Consider the following 21419-nt stretch of genomic DNA (forward strand, 5'->3'; position numbering starts at 1 on the left):
AGAACGATGTGCAGTAATATGATACTATAAACATTAATAATTTACTTTTGCATTGATACGACCATACAAATATCTCCAATGATGTCATCTAGTCTATTCATAAATTTAATAAACAGAATGAAAGCGGTGCATTTGAGCAAAAAACAAATTGTGAATAGATAGTTTGCATCCAAACATTGTTACGGCTACACGGGTTTCTCAGAACAAAGCTTGATGTGCACACGGTTCTTATTTGTTCTCTATTGCAAACGGCAAATGTTAACTGTCGCATGATTTGTCGTCGAACCGGTACACTTGCAAACAAATTTCAATGTTGATGAACATACAGGAATTTCAATCGTAAGTTCCTTGTAATCATGGTAGTCTATCTCGTTCCAAACATCCCATCCTTCAACACCAACACCAAGTTTATTCTTACCCATCAAAGGATTGCTGAATGCAAACGTGATCACTGTACCACTGATTTCATATTCCGTGTAACCACTACAGCCACTTACAGCATTGTCTCTCTCGTAACACATAATATCCATATGACGACCGTCTTTAACAACTTCTGGCCAAGAATATGTATCAGCTAATCGTCCGGAATCAAACCAATCTCCTTTATAGTTCATTGAAAAGCCCGAATGATTTTCCACAGTCAAACGAACAGTGTGCTTCTTAACCATTTTGTACACAAACTGTACAGTCTGCACCTTCGCCGCGACTTCACAGGAATGAAGTGGAGACCGTTGGCAAACGGAAGTATGAGAATACACAGACACAACAAGTTTCGTATTTCACTAGGTACTGTTGTTATTCAAATTTTTCGGAAATATATTACCGCGGTAATAATTAAGCACGTGACTGCACGTCCACCAATGAAATTGGCAAACACCAATATCGTAAAAACAGCGAAAGTTTAACGGTCAACTTATTGCGTTCATGAAAACCATATCCAAACGTATTTGCATCATGCTTTATAACGACCGCAACAGGTGTCCAAGCGTATTTATTCAAATGAGTCTTAAAAAAAGGTTTTTATCACGAAAATGCGCGAAAAAACTATTTTCAACGATAAATTCTTTACCAAAGGTATTAATTACCATACAAGAAAACGAAATTAGTTGCAAAAAAAAAGTTGAAATTAAAATGGTTGTTATCGAGTTGGCAGTGTTCGCAGTTATGACATCAATATATTTGGCCACTCAATGTTATTTTGCGAAGGATTGCTGAATGCGAACGTGATCACTTCGCCATTAATTTCGTAGTTTATTTTTACCCATCGAAGGATTGCTGAATGCGAACGTGATCACTTCGGCATTAATTTCGTAGTTTATTTTTACCCATCGAAGGATTGCTGAATGCGAACGTGATCACTTCGCCATTAATTTCGTAGTTTATTTTTACCCATCGAAGGATTGCTGAATGCGAACGTGATCACTTCGCCATTAATTTCGTAGTTTATTTTTACCCATCGAAGGATTGCTGAAAGCGAACGTGATCACTTCGTCATTAATTTCGTAGTTTATTTTTACCCATCAAAGGATTGCTGAATGCGAACGTGATCACTTCGCCATTAATTTCGTAGTTTATTTTTACCCATCGAAGGATTGCTGAATGCGAACGTGATCACTTCGCCATTAATTTCGTAGTTTATTTTACCCATCGAAGGATTGCTGAATGCGAACGTGATCACTTCGCCATTAATTTCGTAGTTTATTTTACCCATCGAAGGATTGCTGAATGCGAACGTGATCACTTCGCCATTAATTTCGTAGTTTATTTTACCCATCGAAGGATTGCTGAATGCGAACGTGATCACTTCGCCATTAATTTCGTAGTTTATTTTACCCATCGAAGGATTGCTGAATGCGAACGTGATCACTTCGGCATTAATTTCGTAGTTTATTTTACCCATCGAAGGATTGCTGAATGCGAACGTGATCACTTCGCCATTAATTTCGTAGTTTATTTTTACCCATCGAAGGATTGCTGAATGCGAACGTGATCACTTCGCCATTAATTTCGTAGTTTATTTTACCCATCGAAGGATTGCTGAAAGCGAACGTGATCACTTCGTCATTAATTTCGTAGTTTATTTTTACCCATCGAAGGATTGCTGAATGCGAACGTGATCACTTCGCCATTAATTTCGTAGTTTATTTTACCCATCGAAGGATTGCTGAATGCGAACGTGATCACTTCGCCATTAATTTCGTAGTTTATTTTACCCATCGAAGGATTGCTGAATGCGAACGTGATCACTTCGCCATTAATTTCGTAGTTTATTTTACCCATCGAAGGATTGCTGAATGCGAACGTGATCACTTCGCCATTAATTTCGTAGTTTATTTTACCCATCGAAGGATTGCTGAATGCGAACGTGATCACTTCGCCATTAATTTCGTAGTTTATTTTACCCATCGAAGGATTGCTGAAAGCGAACGTGATCACTTCGTCATTAATTTCGTAGTTTATTTTACCCATCGAAGGATTGCTGAAAGCGAACGTGATCACTTCGTCATTAATTTCGTAGTTTATTTTACCCATCGAAGGATTGCTGAATGCGAACGTGATCACTTCGCCATTAATTTCGTAGTTTATTTTACCCATCGAAGGATTGCTGAATGCGAACGTGATCACTTCGCCATTAATTTCGTAGTTTATTTTTACCCACCGAAGGATTGCTGAATGCGAACGTGATCACTTCGCCTTTAATTTCGTAGTTTATTTTTACCCATCGAAGGATTGCTGAAAGCGAACGTGATCACTTCGCCATTAATTTCGTAGTTTATTTTTACCCATCGAAGGATTGCTGAATGCGAACGTGATCACTTCGCCATTAATTTCGTAGTTTATTTTTACCCACCGAAGGATTGCTGAATGCGAACGTGATCACTTCGCCATTAATTTCGTAAATTATTTTTACCCATCGAAGGATTGCTGAATGCGAACGTGATCACTTCGCCATTAATTTCGTAGTTTATTTTACCCATCGAAGGATTGCTGAATGCGAACGTGATCACTTCGCCTTTAATTTCGTAGTTTATTTTTACCCATCGAAGGATTGCTGAAAGCGAACGTGATCACTTCGACATTAATTTCGTAGTTTATTTTTACCCATGGAAGGATTGCTGAAAGCGAACGTGATCACTTCGTCATTAATTTCGTAGTTTATTTTTACCCATCGAAGGATTGCTGAATGCGAACGTGATCACTTCGCCATTAATTTCGTAGTTTATTTTACCCATGGAAGGATTGCTGAAAGCGAACGTGATCACTTCGCCATTAATTTCGTAGTTTATTTTTACCCATCGAAGGATTGCTGAATGCGAACGTGATCACTTCGCCTTTAATTTCGTAGTTTATTTTACCCATCGAAGGATTGCTGAATGCGAACGTGATCACTTCGCCTTTAATTTCGTAGTTTATTTTTACCCATCGAAGGATTGCTGAATGCGAACGTGATCACTTCGCCATTAATTTCGTAGTTTATTTTTACCCATCGAAGGATTGCTGAAAGCGAACGTGATCACTTCGCCATTAATTTCGTAGTTTATTTTTACCCATCGAAGGATTGCTGAATACGAACGTGATCACTTCGCCATTAATTTCGTAGTTTATTTTACCCATCGAAGGATTGCTGAATGCGAACGTGATCACTTCGCCATTAATTTCGTAGTTTATTTTACCCATCGAAGGATTGCTGAATACGAACGTGATCACTTCGCCATTAATTTCGTAGTTTATTTTTACCCATCGAAGGATTGCTGAATACGAACGTGATCACTTCGCCATTAATTTCGTAGTTTATTTTTACCCATCGAAGGATTGCTGAATACGAACGTGATCACTTCGTCATTAATTTCGTAGTTTATTTTACCCATCGAAGGATTGCTGAATACGAACGTGATCACTTCGTCATTAATTTCGTAGTTTATTTTTACCCATCGAAGGATTGCTGAATGCGAACGTGATCACTTCGTCATTAATTTCGTAGTTTATTTTTACCCATCGAAGAATTGCTGAATGCGAACGTGATCACTTCGTCATTAATTTTCGTAGTTTATTTTTACCCATCGAAGGATTGCTGAAAGCGAACGTGATCACTTCGTCATTAATTTCGTAGTTTATTTTTACCCATCGAAGGATTGCTGAATGCGAACGTGATCACTTCACCTTTAATTTCGTAGTTTATTTTTACCCATCGAAGGATTGCTGAATGCGAACGTGATCACTTCGCCATTAATTTCGTAGTTTATTTTTACCCATCGAAGGATTGCTGAATGCGAACGTGATCACTTCGCCTTTAATTTCGTAGTTTATTTTTACCCATCGAAGGATTGCTGAATACGAACGTGATCACTTCGTCATTAATTTCGTAGTTTATTTTTACCCATCGAAGGATTGCTGAATACGAACGTGATCACTTCGTCATTAATTTTCGTAGTTTATTTTTACCCATCGAAGGATTGCTGAAAGCGAACGTGATCACTTCGTCATTAATTTCGTAGTTTATTTTTACCCATCGAAGGATTGCTGAATACGAACGTGATCACTTCGTCATTAATTTTCGTAGTTTATTTTTACCCATCGAAGGATTGCTGAATGCGAACGTGATCACTTCGCTTGCTGTGTCATGTTTATATGTTTTTTCGAGGGAATTTGTTTCCTATTACCCTGCTTCAATATCATAAAAGAGGGTCAAACGCAAACGAAAGTTTCGATGCGTTTTCCAGAAACCAAAATGAAAGGATTTAAAGATCTCAGAATTCCAAATTCTAAGGATCATAAATAATTTACTAATCATTCAATGCCGGAAGTAAGATGTCTTATAATACAAACAACAGTAATATTTCTTAAACGTATCCTACAGTATGACATAAAACAGGGAATAAAACTTTTAGGTTACGTACAAAGAAACATTGACGATTTAGTTATTACGTTTGTTCTCTGTTGATGAGTTTAAATAAAATATACAACTATTCGTACAACAGTGAAAAATGACGGTGCACAACAAGACCTTAATTTCCATAATTTCATAAAAGCACTATTGCCAATACACATTTAATATACACGACAACTTTTTTAAAAATAGACATGTTTCGACATCTCATGATGCCATCTTCAGTATGAATGAAATAATAGGTGATACAGGGTTTATAAAAGTAATATGATACGTAAATTAGAACAATAAAAAGGAAATAAGATAATATAATGAGGAGCGTCCGAGCGTATTATAAACTAAATATTGTATTGAATTTAAAAACTTGAACATTGAGGTCAGGGTTAGTTTTGTTAATGTGGAGTGCTTCTTTGATTTTAAGGGTGAATGAGGTGTCGGCAGTGTCGATGATTTTGAAACAAGAGGGTGAATAGTTGGTTTTGCATGAGTGAGATTTAAGAAGGTGTCGGTAGATGTGAGAGTTTTTGTCTGTTGTGGTATGTTCCCTGATTCTGGTGGATAAATGGCGCGATATTTTTTGACGATATTTTTAGTGTTTTTACTAACGAAACTGAGGCCATGAAGTTTTATAATTACATTAACACACAGCACGCAAACATTAGATTTTCTTTTGAAACTGAACAACAAGATCAACTGCCATTTCTTGACATTTTACTAACAAAATCTCACGACAGCTGTACAACATCTACATACCACAAACCAACGTACACAGGACTTCTGACGAGCTATTTTAGTTTCACACCACTTTCATACAAAACCGGACTTATACGCACACTAATCGACAGAGCATACAAACTTAACAATACGAACAATGGCTTTCAACGAGACATAAAAAACATCACATCCACTCTCTTACGAAATTCTTTCCCACTTCACTTTATTAACAGAACCGTAAAACGATATCTCGACAACAAACATAGCAACAACCTCAACCTAGACACCGAAACTCCTGACACGACGATCACAACCAACACAAATGAAAATTCCAAAATAACAACTCTATACTTCAAACTACCATACATCGGACATTACTCACGACACACACAACGCAGACTTACAAACATTATGAAACGTTTCTGTACAGATATTGACATTCGACTAATTTTCACATCATTCAAAATCAAAAACCTTTTTTCATTTAAAGACCCGATCCCTGATTCAATTAAATCTATGGTGGCATATGAATTCAATTGCGCTGGATGTAATTCCCGATACATTGGCGAAACTTCACGCCATTTATCCACCAGAATCAGGGAACATACCACAACAGACAAAAACTCTCATATCTACCGACACCTTCTTAAATCTCACTCATGCAAAACCAACTATTCACCCTCTTGTTTCAAAATCATCGACACTGCCGACACCTCATTCACCCTTAAAATCAAAGAAGCACTCCACATTAACAAAACTAACCCTGACCTCAATGTTCAAGTTTTTAAATTCAATACAATATTTAGTTTATAATACGCTCGGACGCTCCTCATTATATTATCTTATTTCCTTTTTATTGTTCTAATTTACGTATCATATTACTTTTATAAACCCTGTATCACCTATTATTTCATTCATACTGCAGATGGCATCATGAGATGTCGAAACATGTCTATTTTTAAAAAAGACCTTAAATGTCAAATGTTTGGATGGAAGGTAGCCACACTTGACTAAAGTTATCTGTAAAACTTCGCTAAACGAATTTCTACATACACAAGATTCTCATTACATTTTGAAATACTTACAAAGGAGAGTGTTTGAGCCATTGAGTATGAATGAGTAAGAGTAAAGAATTAGCATTGCCAGTTCTTTAAATGCTACGATTTTAGACCTAGTAGGACACACAAAACTTTTTACGGCTTCCTGTTAAGTTTACAGGCATGGTACGAGTTAAATAAGAACGATGAAATTTTCTACATGTTTTAGCACCTTCGAAACAGCGCACATCATACTTATCATTGACGCAGTAATATGATACTATAGACACGAAAAATTTACTTTTGCATTGATACGAATATACAAATGATGTTGTCTAGTCTATTCATAAATTTAATAAACAGAATGAAAGCGGTGCATTTGAGCAAAAAACAAATTGTGAATAGATAGTTTGCATCCAAACATTGATACGGCTACACGAGTTTCTCAGAACAAAGCTTGATGTGCACACGGTTCTTATTTGTTCTCTATTACAAACGAAAAATGTTAACTGTCGCATGATTTGTCGTCGAACCAGTACACTTGCAAACAAATTTCAATGTTGATGAACATACAGGAATTACAATCGTAAATTCGTTGTAATCATGGTAGTCCATCTCGTTCCAAACATGCCATTCTCCAACACCAACACCCAGTTTATTTTTACCCACCAAAGGATTGCTGAATGCAAACGTGATCACTGTACCACTGATTTCATATGCCGTGTAACCACTACAGCCAGTTACAGCATTGTCTCTCTCGTAACACATAATATCCATTTGACGACCGTCTTCAACAACTTCTGGCCAAGAATATGTATCAGCTAATCGTCCGGAATCAAACCAATCTCTTTTATAGTTCATTGAAAAGCCCGATTGATTTTCAACAGTCAAACGAACTGTATGCTTCTTAACCATTTTGTACACAAACTGTACAGTCTGCACCTTCACAGGACTGAAGTGGAGACCGTTGGTAGACGGAAGTATAAAAATATGCAGACACAACAAGTTTCGTATTTCACTATGTACAGTCGTTATTCAAATTTTTCAGAAATATATTAACGCAGTAATAATTAAGCACGTGACTGCACGTCCACCAATGAAACTCGCAAACACCAAATATGGTAAAAACAGCGAAAGTTTAACGGTCAACTTATTGCGTACTAGTTTTCATAACTATGGGGTGCAATATCCGCCAAAATTACACTAAATTCAATTATTCAGCACATTTTTTATCATTATTCAGCCTTATTTCAATTATTCAGCACATATTTTATCATTATTCAGCCTTATTTCAATTATTCAGCACATTTTTATCATTATTCAGCCTTACTTCAATTATTCAGCCTTATTGCAATTATTCAGCCTTATTTCAATTATTCAGCATATATTTTTTATCATTATTCAGCCTTACTTCAATTATTCAGCCTTATTTCAATTATTCAGCATATATTTTTTATTATCCAGCATATTTTTATCATTATTCAGACTGGTTTGTTATTTGCAGCATATGTTTTACTATCCAGCGGTCTGCCACTAGTACTTACGTTTGTTTTGGCTATAAAACTTGGTTAGCACTATTTTCCACCCAGCAAACCGCCCTTTACTTTACACAATCGGAAATAAATTAAAGATGGCGGCTAATGGGAAAGAACCAAAAGCTAAAAGGAAACCATGCATGCACTGGTGCTAGGTCGTTTTGAGATGGCGAGTAATTTTATATTTTTATAATACAGTTTTTAATATCAACATATGAAAATATTTACAGATAAATGTTGCAGTATAAATTTTCATGCAACCACCTTAAGTTATAAACTTATAATCCAGGCTGGAAAATATGTCGTTTTCGACGATTGTGTAAAATATTATATAAAATATTATATTGTGTAAAATATTAGATTGTGTAAAATATTATATTGTGTAAAATATTATATTTCAGAGTAAAGGGCGGTTTGCTGGGTGGAAAATAGTGCTAACCATAAAACTTACTTGCAATACCGATCGGTAAAGACTATTTAAATTAGTTCAACTTGCAGACAGAACAGTTATTGTTATTGGAGCTATAGCAAGATTTTGAGGTACCATTTGAAAAGATAAAAAAACGAGGGAAAAATTGGTTGAAATGATGGAAGTAGAAGGTGAAACACAAACACTGAGGGAAATGATTCGTTGGAGAATTTTAGAAGTAAGAGATCGTTTAAATCGGTGTGATGTCAATTTAGAAATGCAAGACGTATTGGAAGTTGTTGATGAATTGATACAATACGTTGTTCTACTAGATTCATTTGAAAGGGTTTCTGAACAGGTTTTAAACTATTTAATCCATGCTCGTAACACGCTATCCAGGGAAAGTATCAGAGCCACTTTTGAATATGAATTGTGCGATATTGCTAATGCTGGCAGGCCTTCACTGATTATCGGAAAAGAGCAAATTGAATATCTTCTGGATTGCAGTTTTACAGTCAATCAAATCAGCGAAATACTACATGTATCGAAGCGCACTATAAACGGTCGTATGAGTGCATATAACTTGACAGGAGTGAACAGATTTACAGAAATTAGTTAATGTATCAGCTAATCGTCCGGAATCAAACCAATCTCCTTTATAGTTCATTGAAAAGCCCGAATGATTTTCCACAGTCAAACGAACAGTGTGCTTCTTAACCATTTTGTACACAAACTGTACAGTCTGCACCTTCGCGACTTCTCAGGACTGAAGTGGAGACCGTTGGTCGTGGAGACGGAAGTATAAAAATATGCAGACACAACAAGTTTCGTATTTCACTAGGTACTGTCGTTATTCAAATTTTTCGGAAATATATTACCGCGGTAATAATTAAGCACGTGACTGCACGTCCACCAATGAAACTCGCAAACACCAAATATGGTAAAAACAGCGAAAGTTTAACAGTCAACTTATTGCGTTCATGAAAACCATATCCCAAACGCATTTGCATGATGCTTTTTAACGACCGCAACAGGTGTTCAAGCGTATTTATTCAAATGAGTCTTAAAAAAAGGTTTTTATCACGAAAATGCGCGAAAAAAATTGTTTTCAACGATAAATTCTTTACCAAAGGTATTAATTACCATACAAGAAAACGAAATTAGTTGCAAAAAAAAAGTTGAAATTAAAATGGTTGTTATCGAGTTGGCAGTGTTTGCAGTTATGACATCAATATATTTGGCCACTCAATGTTATTTTTGTCGACATCCAGAGATACCAAACGGTGTGCACAACATTATACAAGACGATGGCGACGCTTGGAAGTATGCTATGTACAATAAATATACTGTATGGTGAAATGCAACTTGTTAGTGCAAAAAAAATAAAGTACAGTGTAGAATAGTTTTGAGCATTGACATTGAACTTAATGATATTATCTTATATCAGTGGTGGACAGTCTATTCATTGGAACTTATAATAGACAATTATATGAACTATGTCCTTTTTAAAACTATTATTTTTTAGTTTTTGTTGCAAAGACATTATCTTATTTGTTATTATGAATTTATGAAAAAGTCATTGCTATATTGTTAATATTAATAACTCTGGTTTTAATGAACACTGGGCTTTCTTTTCTTATAATAATCACAAATGATACAAAGAATTATATCAATATATATATATATGCATGACAGATCAGCCATTCTGAACCAAAATGTGCAAACTTTTCAATTTTTATTAACATAGCTTTGGAAAAAGGGTTTAATTTCGGCCATCCAAATTGAACGGTGAATAAACACGTTTCTTCAGTGGATGAAAGAAATTTTAAACTATTTTACTTCTAAATTTATTGTAATTCATAGATGTTCAGGAGCAAACATACATGAGAGAGGGTGTGGGTTTATCATACACAGATTTATAAAACTAATTCAATGGTTATTTGTAAAAGTTTTGTTTGTTCCAATTGGTTACTGCATACAAGCAAAAATGTGCATTTTTCTGAGGTAAAGTAACTTTAAAAGTTTTTGAATAAAATTCTTTATAGTTATTCGGAAAATATTTGACAAAACCTGTACATACCTATGTCTGGTGGCATTAAATTTCATGAGCATCTTTTCCTCTGTCACCAAGCAAATGAGGTACCCAATAGTGGAGAACGAGGAGATCGACTTTTTTTTGCTAACATCCTGCAAGAATAACAACATTTTATAAAAAACTACATTCAAAACACAAATAAAATAAAGACTTGCCTTTAAAAATTACATAGTTGCTACTTAATAAAGTATTAGTCATGACAATGACAACAAAACTGGTCAACTAACTGCTACCTAATCTAATTATCAAAGTATATTTCTCAAGCCATGGTTTGTCATTGTTGGGTTTTGCAATAACACATGACTTTCTCAATAAAAGAGCTGTATATAAAACACAACAATTGAACATGATATGTGAGTTTCCATGAAGAATACTGTGAGTGTAAGGAAGATGCTTAGCGGACAATGGTACCATTGCTTGTAGTGTGCACTGTGCAATGACCAGCAAATCTTGTGATGAAACAGTACATAGCTCATATTCACTACATGGACAGTACAGACAATTGCATTATTCATTCCTTTAAACATTTAAACTATTCAAGGATAAGAGTGTAGAAACCATGATTCATTCTTGGGTGTATTTGCTTCCATTTGTTACCTATTTGAACCACCTATCTTCCCAAAAATGCTCATGCCGAGGTATTTATCTTTACAATGAAATTAAAGGACCATTTTTGATTTGGCAATATACAAAAAACGCTTACCAATAGTATGAGAACAGACAAAATAAAAGATCCACAGATTTTAATACCATTGCTTCAAGCATTGCTTGCATTGGCACAATCATGACAGAATGTTTACAGTGTACTGGTCGCTTCTCGTTTCGCTATGACTTTTATACTTTATGCTTTTCTTTGACGGTCAGAATTCAGAAGTACGCTTTAGCAATTCTTTGCTCTAGCTACAATTGTCGAGTGTGAAATTGGATCCACAAACAAAAACTTTCAAAGATAAAAATCAAGGTCGATGACTTACGGTTGACTAAAATAGACTTCCTAGGGTACAATGCAGTACATGAATAATCCGTAAAGGTACATATGAATGATATTATGTGATTAGTATGGATGTATAGGAATGAGAAGTGTTGAGCAGTGGAGAATCTTTCCCGCCGAAGTCGCAACTTGTAATCTTATTGGGTGATTTGCACCAATGAGAGGCTGTAATTTACAACCTGTCAATCAATCAATTCTCATGACATTTGCGAAGAAGCCCCAAACATATTCACTTATTACATCTCTTCAAGAAGACATCATCTTTGTACAACTTCGAAGAATTTTGTAAAGATATATCGCAGAAAGAAAAAGAGATGTCAAAATTATCTTCGACTGGATAGAAGGTAACGACTTCCTATGCTCTAGAGGATATTTTTTGTTTTACTTCATTGTATTTTGAGGTTAAAAGCGGCCAAACGTGTCCGGCCTGTTTCTACATTGTTTCGACAAACTGTAAAATTTTGTGGTAATATTCACGTTTCACCGGTTCTTAGTAACGTTTTCTGCAGTTATTGCTGTATTTCATCTTTTCTTGGACGACTTGGAATGTATAGAAGCAAAATTTAGACGATATTTTTGGTTTTAGGACGAAGTTGTGACCACTTTCATGCTGCTCGCTCGACGAGCTTGCTCGAACTGTATGCCCTTTTCAACGCGAATAAACAACAAACTAAACGTGAAATGGCGACTAAAACCTGAAAAAAGTGAAAGGTATGACGTGTACAAGTTTTTTCTTTGCTCAGTTTAAGCTAAAAGCGAATTTTTGTGCTGAATATAGGAAAATTTTCTTGGCCATTTTGAATTGCGTTGTAGGTGAAACAAATTTTGGCGCCAGTTTTTAGACGCGCACACCAATTAGGGACTGAGTACAAATTTTGCCGAACGGAAACGGAAACAATTCGAAATTCATGTTTTAAATATAGTTTGGCCTGCTCAGGCAGTTGATTTTGGTAAAAAACCATAGAGAACGACGTTGCATCAACACTTTCAAACGATTCTTGAAAATTCAGGAAAATAGTTAATGAAATTCAGCTGGCTCAGAGCATATAATATGGATAAACAAATTCACAAAATTTTCCATTTTTTTATCAAGGTTTTTTGCAATTATATATATATATATAATATTTGTTTTTAGAGGTGTTTTTGATATGAATCACAAACAACAAGCTCTTTTATGGTTTAGTTTTAATGGAAATATTTGAAACTATTTGTCACTTAAAGCATTTTACTTCAATTCGCAGGGAACAATGGGCAATAACAAAAAGCTTGTTTATCGGTTGACTTGTGCACATTTTAACAAAACACTTTTTTGATGATATAGGGCCAAATATTGTCTACGTTTTTCAGTTCAATTAGCAGACGCTTCGCCATGTTATCTGCATAAACTTAGTTAATATTAATATGCATGATTATATCATTTGTGTTGCAGTAAAAACATACTTTTGAGTATTATGCATTTATTTTAAATTATGCGGTGGTTGTCATGGGAACGTAAACATAAACATATATTGTTTATGTTTTATCGTAGCTGTTGATAGAAGTTAATCGTTAATTACCCCCTCTATTACAATAAGATCTAACGAATAATTGTTGTAATATTGAAAATGAACTAAGTGCTGAATATACCGACAACAAAAGTCAAGTAGATGAAAACAAGATCTTAATTGGAATATCTTGGAATATCACGTTGACAAAAGTTTCCAAGAAATTTTCGATAAATTTTCATACAAAGGACATTAATAAAAGAAAAAACTAGACCTGGTTGCTTCGTCAGTTTTTGCTGCCACATCGTCTTCATATGCAGGGTTGGCTTCAACAGTTTTTGCGAGGACAGCGTCTTCACTTGCAGGGTTGCTTCAACTGTTCTTGCAAGCACAGCGTCTTCACTTGCAGGGTTGCTTCAACTGTTCTTGCGAGCACATCGTCTTCACTTGCAGGGTCACTTCAACTGTTCTTGCGAGCACAGCGTCTTCACTTGCAGGGTCACTTCAACTGTTCTTGCGAGCACAGCGTTTTCACTTGCAGGGTTGCTTCAACACTTCTTGCGAGCACAGCGTCTTCACTTGCAGGGTTGCTTCAACTTCTTGCGAGCACAGCGTCTTCACTTGCAGGGTTGCTTCAACAGTTCTTGCGAGCACAGCGTCTTCACTTGCAGAGTTGCTTCAACTTCTTGCGAGCACAGCGTCTTCACTTGCAGGGTTGCTTCAACACTTCTTGCGAGCACAGCGTCTTCACTTGCGGGTTGCTTCAACACTTCTTGCGAGCACAGCGTCTTCACTTGTAGGGTTGCTTCAACACTTCTTGCGAGCACAGCGTCTTCACTTGCAGGGTTGCTTCGACACTTCTTGCGAGCACAGCGTCTTCACTTGCAGGGTTGCTTCAACTTCTTGCGAGCACAGCGTCTTCACTTGCAGGGTTGCTTCAACTTCTTGCGAGCACAGCGTCTTCACTTGCAGGGTTGCTTCAACAGTTCTTGCGAGCACAGCGTCTTCACTTGCAGGGTTGCTTCAACACTTCTTGCGAGCACAGCGTCTTCACTTGCAGGGTTGCTTCAACTTCTTGCGAGCACAGCGTCTTCACTTGCAGGGTTGCTTCAACACTTCTTGCGAGCACAGCGCCTTCACTTGCAGGGTTGCTTCAACACTTCTTGCGAGCATAGCGTCTTCACTTGCAGGGTTGCTTCAACTTCTTGCGAGCACAGCGTCTTCAATTGCAGGGTTGCTTCAACACTTCTTACGAGCACAGCGTCTTCACTTGCAGGGCTGCTTCAACTTCTTGCGAGCACAGCGTCTTCACTTGCAGGGTTGCTTCAAAACTTCTTGCGAGCACAGCGTCTTCACTTGCAGGGTTGCTTCAACTTCTTGCGAGCACAGCGTCTTCACTTGCAGGGCTGCTTCAACTTCTTACGAGCACAGCGTCTTCGCTTGCAGGGTTGCTTCAACAGTTCTTGCGAGCACAGCGTCTTCACTTGCAGGGTCACTTCAACTGTTCTTGCGAGCACAGCGTTTTCACTTGCAGGGTTGCTTCAACACTTCTTGCGAGCACAGCGTCTTCACTTGCAGAGTTGCTTCAACTTCTTGCGAGCACAGCGTCTTCACTTGCAGGGTTGCTTCAACAGTTCTTGCGAGCACAGCGTCTTCACTTGCAGAGTTGCTTCAACTTCTTGCGAGCACAGCGTCTTCACTTGCAGGGTTGCTTCAACACTTCTTGCGAGCACAGCGCCTTCACTTGCGGGTTGCTTCAACACTTCTTGCGAGCACAGCGTCTTCACTTGTAGGGTTGCTTCAACACTTCTTGCGAGCACAGCGTCTTCACTTGCAGGGTTGCTTCGACACTTCTTGCGAGCACAGCGTTTTCACTTGCAGGGTTGCTTCAACACTTCTTGCGAGCACAGCGTCTTCACTTGCAGGGTTGCTTCAACTTCTTGCGAGCACAGCGTCTTCACTTGCAGGGTTGCTTCAACAGTTCTTGCGAGCACAGCGTCTTCACTTGCAGAGTTGCTTCAACTTCTTGCGAGCACAGCGTCTTCACTTGCAGGGTTGCTTCAACACTTCTTGCGAGCACAGCGTCTTCACTTGCGGGGTTGCTTCAACACTTCTTGCGAGCACAGCGTCTTCACTTGTAGGGTTGCTTCAACACTTCTTGCGAGCACAGCGTCTTCACTTGCAGGGTTGCTTCGACACTTCTTGCGAGCACAGCGTCTTCACTTGCAGGGTTGCTTCAACTTCTTGCGAGCACAGCGTCTTCACTTGCAGGGTTGCTTCAACTTCTTGCGAGCACAGCGTCTTCACTTGCAGGGTTGCTTCAACAGTTCTTGCGAGCACAGCGTCTTCACTTGCAGGGTTGCTTCAACACTTCTTGCGAGCACAGCGTCTTCACTTGCAGGGTTGCTTCAACTTCTTGCGAGCACAGCGTCTTCACTTGCAGGGTTGCTTCAACACTTCTTGCGAGCACAGCGCCTTCACTTGCAGGGTTGCTTCAACACTTCTTGCGAGCATAGCGTCTTCACTTGCAGGGTTGCTTCAACTTCTTGCGAGCACAGCGTCTTCAATTGCAGGGTTGCTTCAACACTTCTTACGAGCACAGCGTCTTCACTTGCAGGGCTGCTTCAGCTTCTTCTTCACTTTGGGGTTGCTTCAAAACTTCTTGCGAGCACAGCGTCTTCACTTGCAGGGTTGCTTCAACTTCTTGCGAGCACAGCGTCTTCACTTGCAGGGCTGCTTCAACTTCTTACGAGCACAGCGTCTTCGCTTGCAGGGTTGCTTCAACAGTTCTTGCGAGCACAGCGTCTTCACTTGCAGGGTCACTTCAACTGTTCTTGCGAGCACAGCGTTTTCACTTGCAGGGTTGCTTCAACACTTCTTGCGAGCACAGCGTCTTCACTTGCAGAGTTGCTTCAACTTCTTGCGAGCACAGCGTCTTCACTTGCAGGGTTGCTTCAACAGTTCTTGCGAGCACAGCGTCTTCACTTGCAGAGTTGCTTCAACTTCTTGCGAGCACAGCGTCTTCACTTGCAGGGTTGCTTCAACACTTCTTGCGAGCACAGCGCCTTCACTTGCGGGGTTGCTTCAACACTTCTTGCGAGCACAGCGTCTTCACTTGTAGGGTTGCTTCAACACTTCTTGCGAGCACAGCGTCTTCACTTGCAGGGTTGCTTCGACACTTCTTGCGAGCACAGCGTCTTCACTTGCAGGGTTGCTTCAACTTCTTGCGAGCACAGCGTCTTCACTTGCAGGGTTGCTTCAACTTCTTGCGAGCACAGCGTCTTCACTTGCAGGGTTGCTTCAACAGTTCTTGCGAGCACAGCGTCTTCACTTGCAGGGTTGCTTCAACACTTCTTGCGAGCACAGCGTCTTCACTTGCAGGGTTGCTTCAACTTCTTGCGAGCACAGCGTCTTCACTTGCAGGGTTGCTTCAACACTTCTTGCGAGCACAGCGCCTTCACTTGCAGGGTTGCTTCAACACTTCTTGCGAGCACAGCGTCTTCACTTGCAGGGTTGCTTCAACTTCTTGCGAGCACAGCGTCTTCAATTGCAGGGTTGCTTCAACACTTCTTACGAGCACAGCGTCTTCACTTGCAGGGCTGCTTCAACTTCTTGCGAGCACAGCGTCTTCACTTGCAGGGTTGCTTCAAAACTTCTTGCGAGCACAGCGTCTTCACTTGCAGGGTTGCTTCAACTTCTTGCGAGCACAGCGTCTTCACTTGCAGGGCTGCTTCAACTTCTTACGAGCACAGCGTCTTCGCTTGCAGGGTTGCTTCAACAGTTCTTGCGAGCACAGCGTCTTCACTTGCAGGGTCGCTTCAACAGTTCTTGCGAGCACAGCGTCTTCACTTGCTGGGCTGCTTCAACTTCTTGCGAGCACAGCGTCTTCACTTGCAGAGTTGCTTGAGTAAATGAGAGCTTGTTCATTTACTCCATTCTTTCATGAAAAAAAAGTCATCGGAAAGAAGGTTTGAAGGCCTATGACAACTTGTGAAATATCATGAGAAGAACCAAAAAAGACGAATTAACTTTTTCCTAGAATCTTGTATACTCTGCATTTTCATTTGTTTGGATAATTCTTTCGTGCAAGAGAAAAAGAAGACAGACGTAGAAAGACATAATGAAAAAAAAATACGTACATTGCAAACAAAGCTTAGCTAAAGACAAATAAAGACAATTCAAAGAGAAGAGTATCACAAACGAAAGAAATTAGCGTTATAAAATGGTCTGTAAATAATTTGCTTAATATTTTACCCCTTAAAGTTTCCTTTAACCTCTCGATAAAGTGTTGTGTATATTGTTTATGTCGTTAGGCTGTGCGCATGACAATCGTATGTTTTTTTTATGTATAATTGTATTGTACTGCGAACTAAGGCTTGACAACTATACGAATGTATAGCCTACCTGCTACAAGCACGGAATGGTAAAAAAATCGTGGCAATTGCATGCAAATAACCTGAACTGAAAAACGCCGATACAATTTTTGTTGATTTTTTTTCGATGCTTCTTTATTGTAATGTGCACAAGTAAATCACAAACAATGCTTTAATTGGCTCAAGTGAAAATTGACCTTATCAGACTGAGGAAAACTATCAATCAGCAGAAATGGTACAAACAGATGCTGATTTCTACGTTGTATTAAGAACGAACTTTGTCATCCCTAAATTGTGTTGAAAGAAAATTTGAGCCAACTACTATCATCAATGAAATCAACGCTCGTGCGGTGCATGCGTATCTTGACGTCATAGAAGTTTGAACACTTTTTAAGTCGATCTTTGTGTCAAACTGCATGCTGGGAAGGCTTAGCTTGTCGAGAGAATATCATAGCACACTACTTGGAATCAATCAGCTATGGTTCAAACATGAAAACGGAAATCAAATACTCGATTAAGCGTTGATCTTCCAATGATACCGTTGTACCTTCTTCATTGCTGAGCGTTATGAAAACCATCTGGCTGTTTTCAACATCGATATCACCGGTATGTGTTTAGCTGTTTGTAACCATATTTTTACTCCTTTAGATGAATACGATTTTTGACTCCGCAAGTACGATTTTTGATAGAAATTCCAATCACTTTACGATTTGACATTTTAATGCTTTACGATTTAACACTTTAAATCTTATAATTCAACACTTTAACCCTTATAATTTGAACCTTTAACGATTTAACGCTTTGACCTTTAACTTTTTAAATCTTTACGATTAAACCCTATACGATTTCAAATCCTTTGCGATCTTTGAAAATTTGCAAACCCTTTGCTTTGAAGGAAAAAACAGTTTCACAAACAAACATGCTAATTTTTTCTCATAATATGCATTTCTTTTTATCAAAGAATGATACATCAGATCAAAAAATACATCATGGATACAACATGGATTTGATGGAGAACGTCATGGATATCATGGACTTCATGGATACATCACAGATATTTTGGACTACATTATGGATATCATGGACTTCATGGATATCATGAACTTCATGCTTGAATTGCATTATGGATGTCGTGGCTTACATTGGGGATCTAGTGGGCTAAACCATGGTTAATCGTCGTCAATTGAATGTCGTGGAAAACATTGTGGACATCATGGATTATGTCAAGGATGATGTAATAATCGCATAAAGGACAGTGATGAAGGTGCAATGGTTTAAATTTGTTAATATCCTGGTGATCAACATTGACAGGAATTTAATTGAACACTAACTGAGATAAAAATCCAAGTTGGTTGTTCTCTTGATTCCTGTTAGCGTTAATATAATTTTCATATGGCTTATATTGGTTGGAATGCAACGGAGTGCATTTCAGCGCGAAAATTTGTCTGAAAATGACGGTACATCTTAAACTGCACGAAAGCTTTTATCTGGCTAACGTGAAATATGAGGATGTCATCATTTACGGCTTTCTATTAATGTCTAATAGTCGGAACATTCATTTTTTGATCACTAGGATACACGATGCTAAGTTCAAAGAAATAAGCATGGGTTTCTTTGAATTTCGGTCGTGCGCATGAATATTTCAAATCTATTATAAAAACTTAAAGCATAACTAACAGTAAAAGTCTGAATGCATGAATCAAACCGAAATGCATGCAGAAAAAAAATTACGTACTGTTCGACTGCTAAAAATTAAAAAAAAAACGGTCCAAAACATGGCAAAAAACGGCATGGCAAAATTCGGTATTGCAAGCAGCTGCATGACGTAAATTAAATTTAAATAAACTATAAATGCTTGAAATATTCTTGCTTGATGATGCTTTCATTTCTTCCATTTCGACGTTTTGTTTGATTAGTTTGAGTCATCATTTTCAACCATGCTAAACTCAAAAAGCTTATACTATGTTTAGATGCGAAGTAAAGAAACAAATTCAAGTGTTTAAAAAAGTTTGCGACTTAAAACTGAATGACCTGCATCATCAAGATGAATATGTTTATAATAAAAAAAGAAAACATTTAAGTTTACAGCCGTCTGATAAACAACAAAACAGAATAGGTCCATGATACCCTGGCATTGCTTTTGAAAATGAAAATCAATGTTATGACAGTGGCATGTACAAGTTAAATAATTACAAGTTGAAATTATTTAACTTGGAAAAAAAAAGCGGTCTAGCTATGAAGATATCTAAAAGTCTTAGTGTAGATGTAGATAGAAATAATTGTAAACGGTGCCAAGTTGGTACCTAGGTGATCGAGTGTTGGACACAAGAAGGATTCGTTGGCACGCCGTTTGGTAATGTATAAGGGCCCAGGGAGGTGGTTCCCCGTTCATTAGGTTCCCTCTCGGCTTGGGTACTAACGTTGCTTTGCAGGTGTCTCATCGTGGAAAGGTTTGCTTAAATTTTTTTGTAGTATATAGATACTAGATAGACAGATGTTCAAATCCGCGTTATTTCATGCCACTGATCGACAGGGTTAACTAAGAAAGCGCATAAGCGAAAAACGCAAAAGTCAAAAACGACTTAAAAATGGCGATAAGTGACGGATACGGTTTATCTTAAAAACATTTTTTACAAGGATGTATGTTGCTTCGGTCACCTCTTTTGACAACCTTGTAAAGATAAATGCAGTCTACATATTGTTGTAAATATAACTAAGGCCTTATGAATGTAAACAGAACTTTTGTAAACATAAAAGGTAAAAATAAACAAGGTGATCCCGAGCAATTTGTATACATCCATTGTTTGATTGAGGGTTTTCCTCCGGTGTATCACCGGTTTCCCTCAATGAATATTCTTTAGAATATTCTCAAAAACAAAAAAGGGTGGCCATGTATGGGACCTACAGGAAAGAAGAAGGGTTCTTATGGTTATTGGGTTAAATTCCCAATCCACTCCAAAACACACGGTTGAAAGAAGAACAAACGAAGAATCATGATAATCCATCGTGGAAGTTTAAGGTAAAATTTTTCTACCACATTTGCATTGATGTATTTAATGTAAACATAATTTTCTTATTGCTGTGCATGTAATATTTGTTTTTCAATTTTTAGGGTATTACTTTTGCAAGAGAAGACGTATCCAAATGTTGCATCACGTGGTTAAAGTACTGGGTTCTACATTTAGAAAATATGCATTAACAAAATGATAATGCCTTGCAAGTACTGCCAACGAAAGCATCGCACATTCTATGGGTCACAAGCCTGCATAAATCTTAAAGACGCTCTTACACATGCCGTGTGGGCTCCGGCGTTCAAGAATAGACCCAACGTATCCTCTGCGTGTCGTAAGAGGCGACTAAAAGAGGTTGGTGTCAGGAAAGACATTTGGCGATAAGAGCTATATATATTTGATTTTGAACTGGCAAAGAAGCTTGAAGAAATATGGCTTAAAATTACGTTAAGGGTGATGAACATGGTGAGAGCTTACATCAAAATATCTACGGTAACTGATAACGGTGAGAGAGGAAGGAAAAAGAATGTACAGCAAAGATCAATTGTCAAAAGAATGAAATGAAGAGAACTTTGAAGTCCTCTTTCTTTAGCAAATAGCTGCAGCCATTGCAATAAAATAAAGATATAAGATGATGTTGAGTGTTAACAAGATAAATAATAAGTTAGAAGATATATCCACAAAAACAACTAGTTTAGTTGTAAATATCAGAAGATTGCATTTGCTAAGAGAATAAACGATCAGGTAGTACACCTGGCAGAGAAGAAACGAATGATAGATAAGACAAACAGAGGCTGACAAAGATAAGACGACACTTTGAAAGAAGATGACGGGACTGGACATTAAAGAGCCAGATGCTTTGAGGAAGACAAGAACTAAGGA

The 21419-nt window shown here is 37.9% G+C and overlaps 2 protein-coding genes across 2 annotated transcripts; both read right to left on the reverse strand.

Moving 5' to 3' along the window:
• Positions 1 to 87: 87 nt before the first annotated feature.
• LOC124451499 lies at positions 88 to 9425 on the reverse strand. Its single transcript, XM_047002126.1, has 2 exons — positions 9204 to 9425; positions 88 to 567 (listed from the first exon to the last, which is right to left on the reverse strand). The coding sequence occupies exons 1-2, from the start codon at positions 9302 to 9304 to the stop codon at positions 240 to 242; spliced, it is 429 nt and encodes a 142-aa protein (XP_046858082.1). The 5' UTR covers positions 9305 to 9425; the 3' UTR covers positions 88 to 239.
• Positions 6913 to 7655, reverse strand: LOC124451500. The gene has a single exon (XM_047002127.1). The coding sequence runs from the start codon at positions 7552 to 7554 to the stop codon at positions 7129 to 7131; it is 426 nt and encodes a 141-aa protein (XP_046858083.1). The 5' UTR covers positions 7555 to 7655; the 3' UTR covers positions 6913 to 7128.
• Positions 9426 to 21419: the final 11994 nt, after the last annotated feature.

Source organism: Xenia sp. Carnegie-2017, unplaced genomic scaffold (assembly GCF_021976095.1).
Source record: "Xenia sp. Carnegie-2017 unplaced genomic scaffold, XeniaSp_v1 HiC_scaffold_24, whole genome shotgun sequence".
Lineage (NCBI taxonomy): Eukaryota > Metazoa > Cnidaria > Anthozoa > Malacalcyonacea > Xeniidae > Xenia > Xenia sp. Carnegie-2017.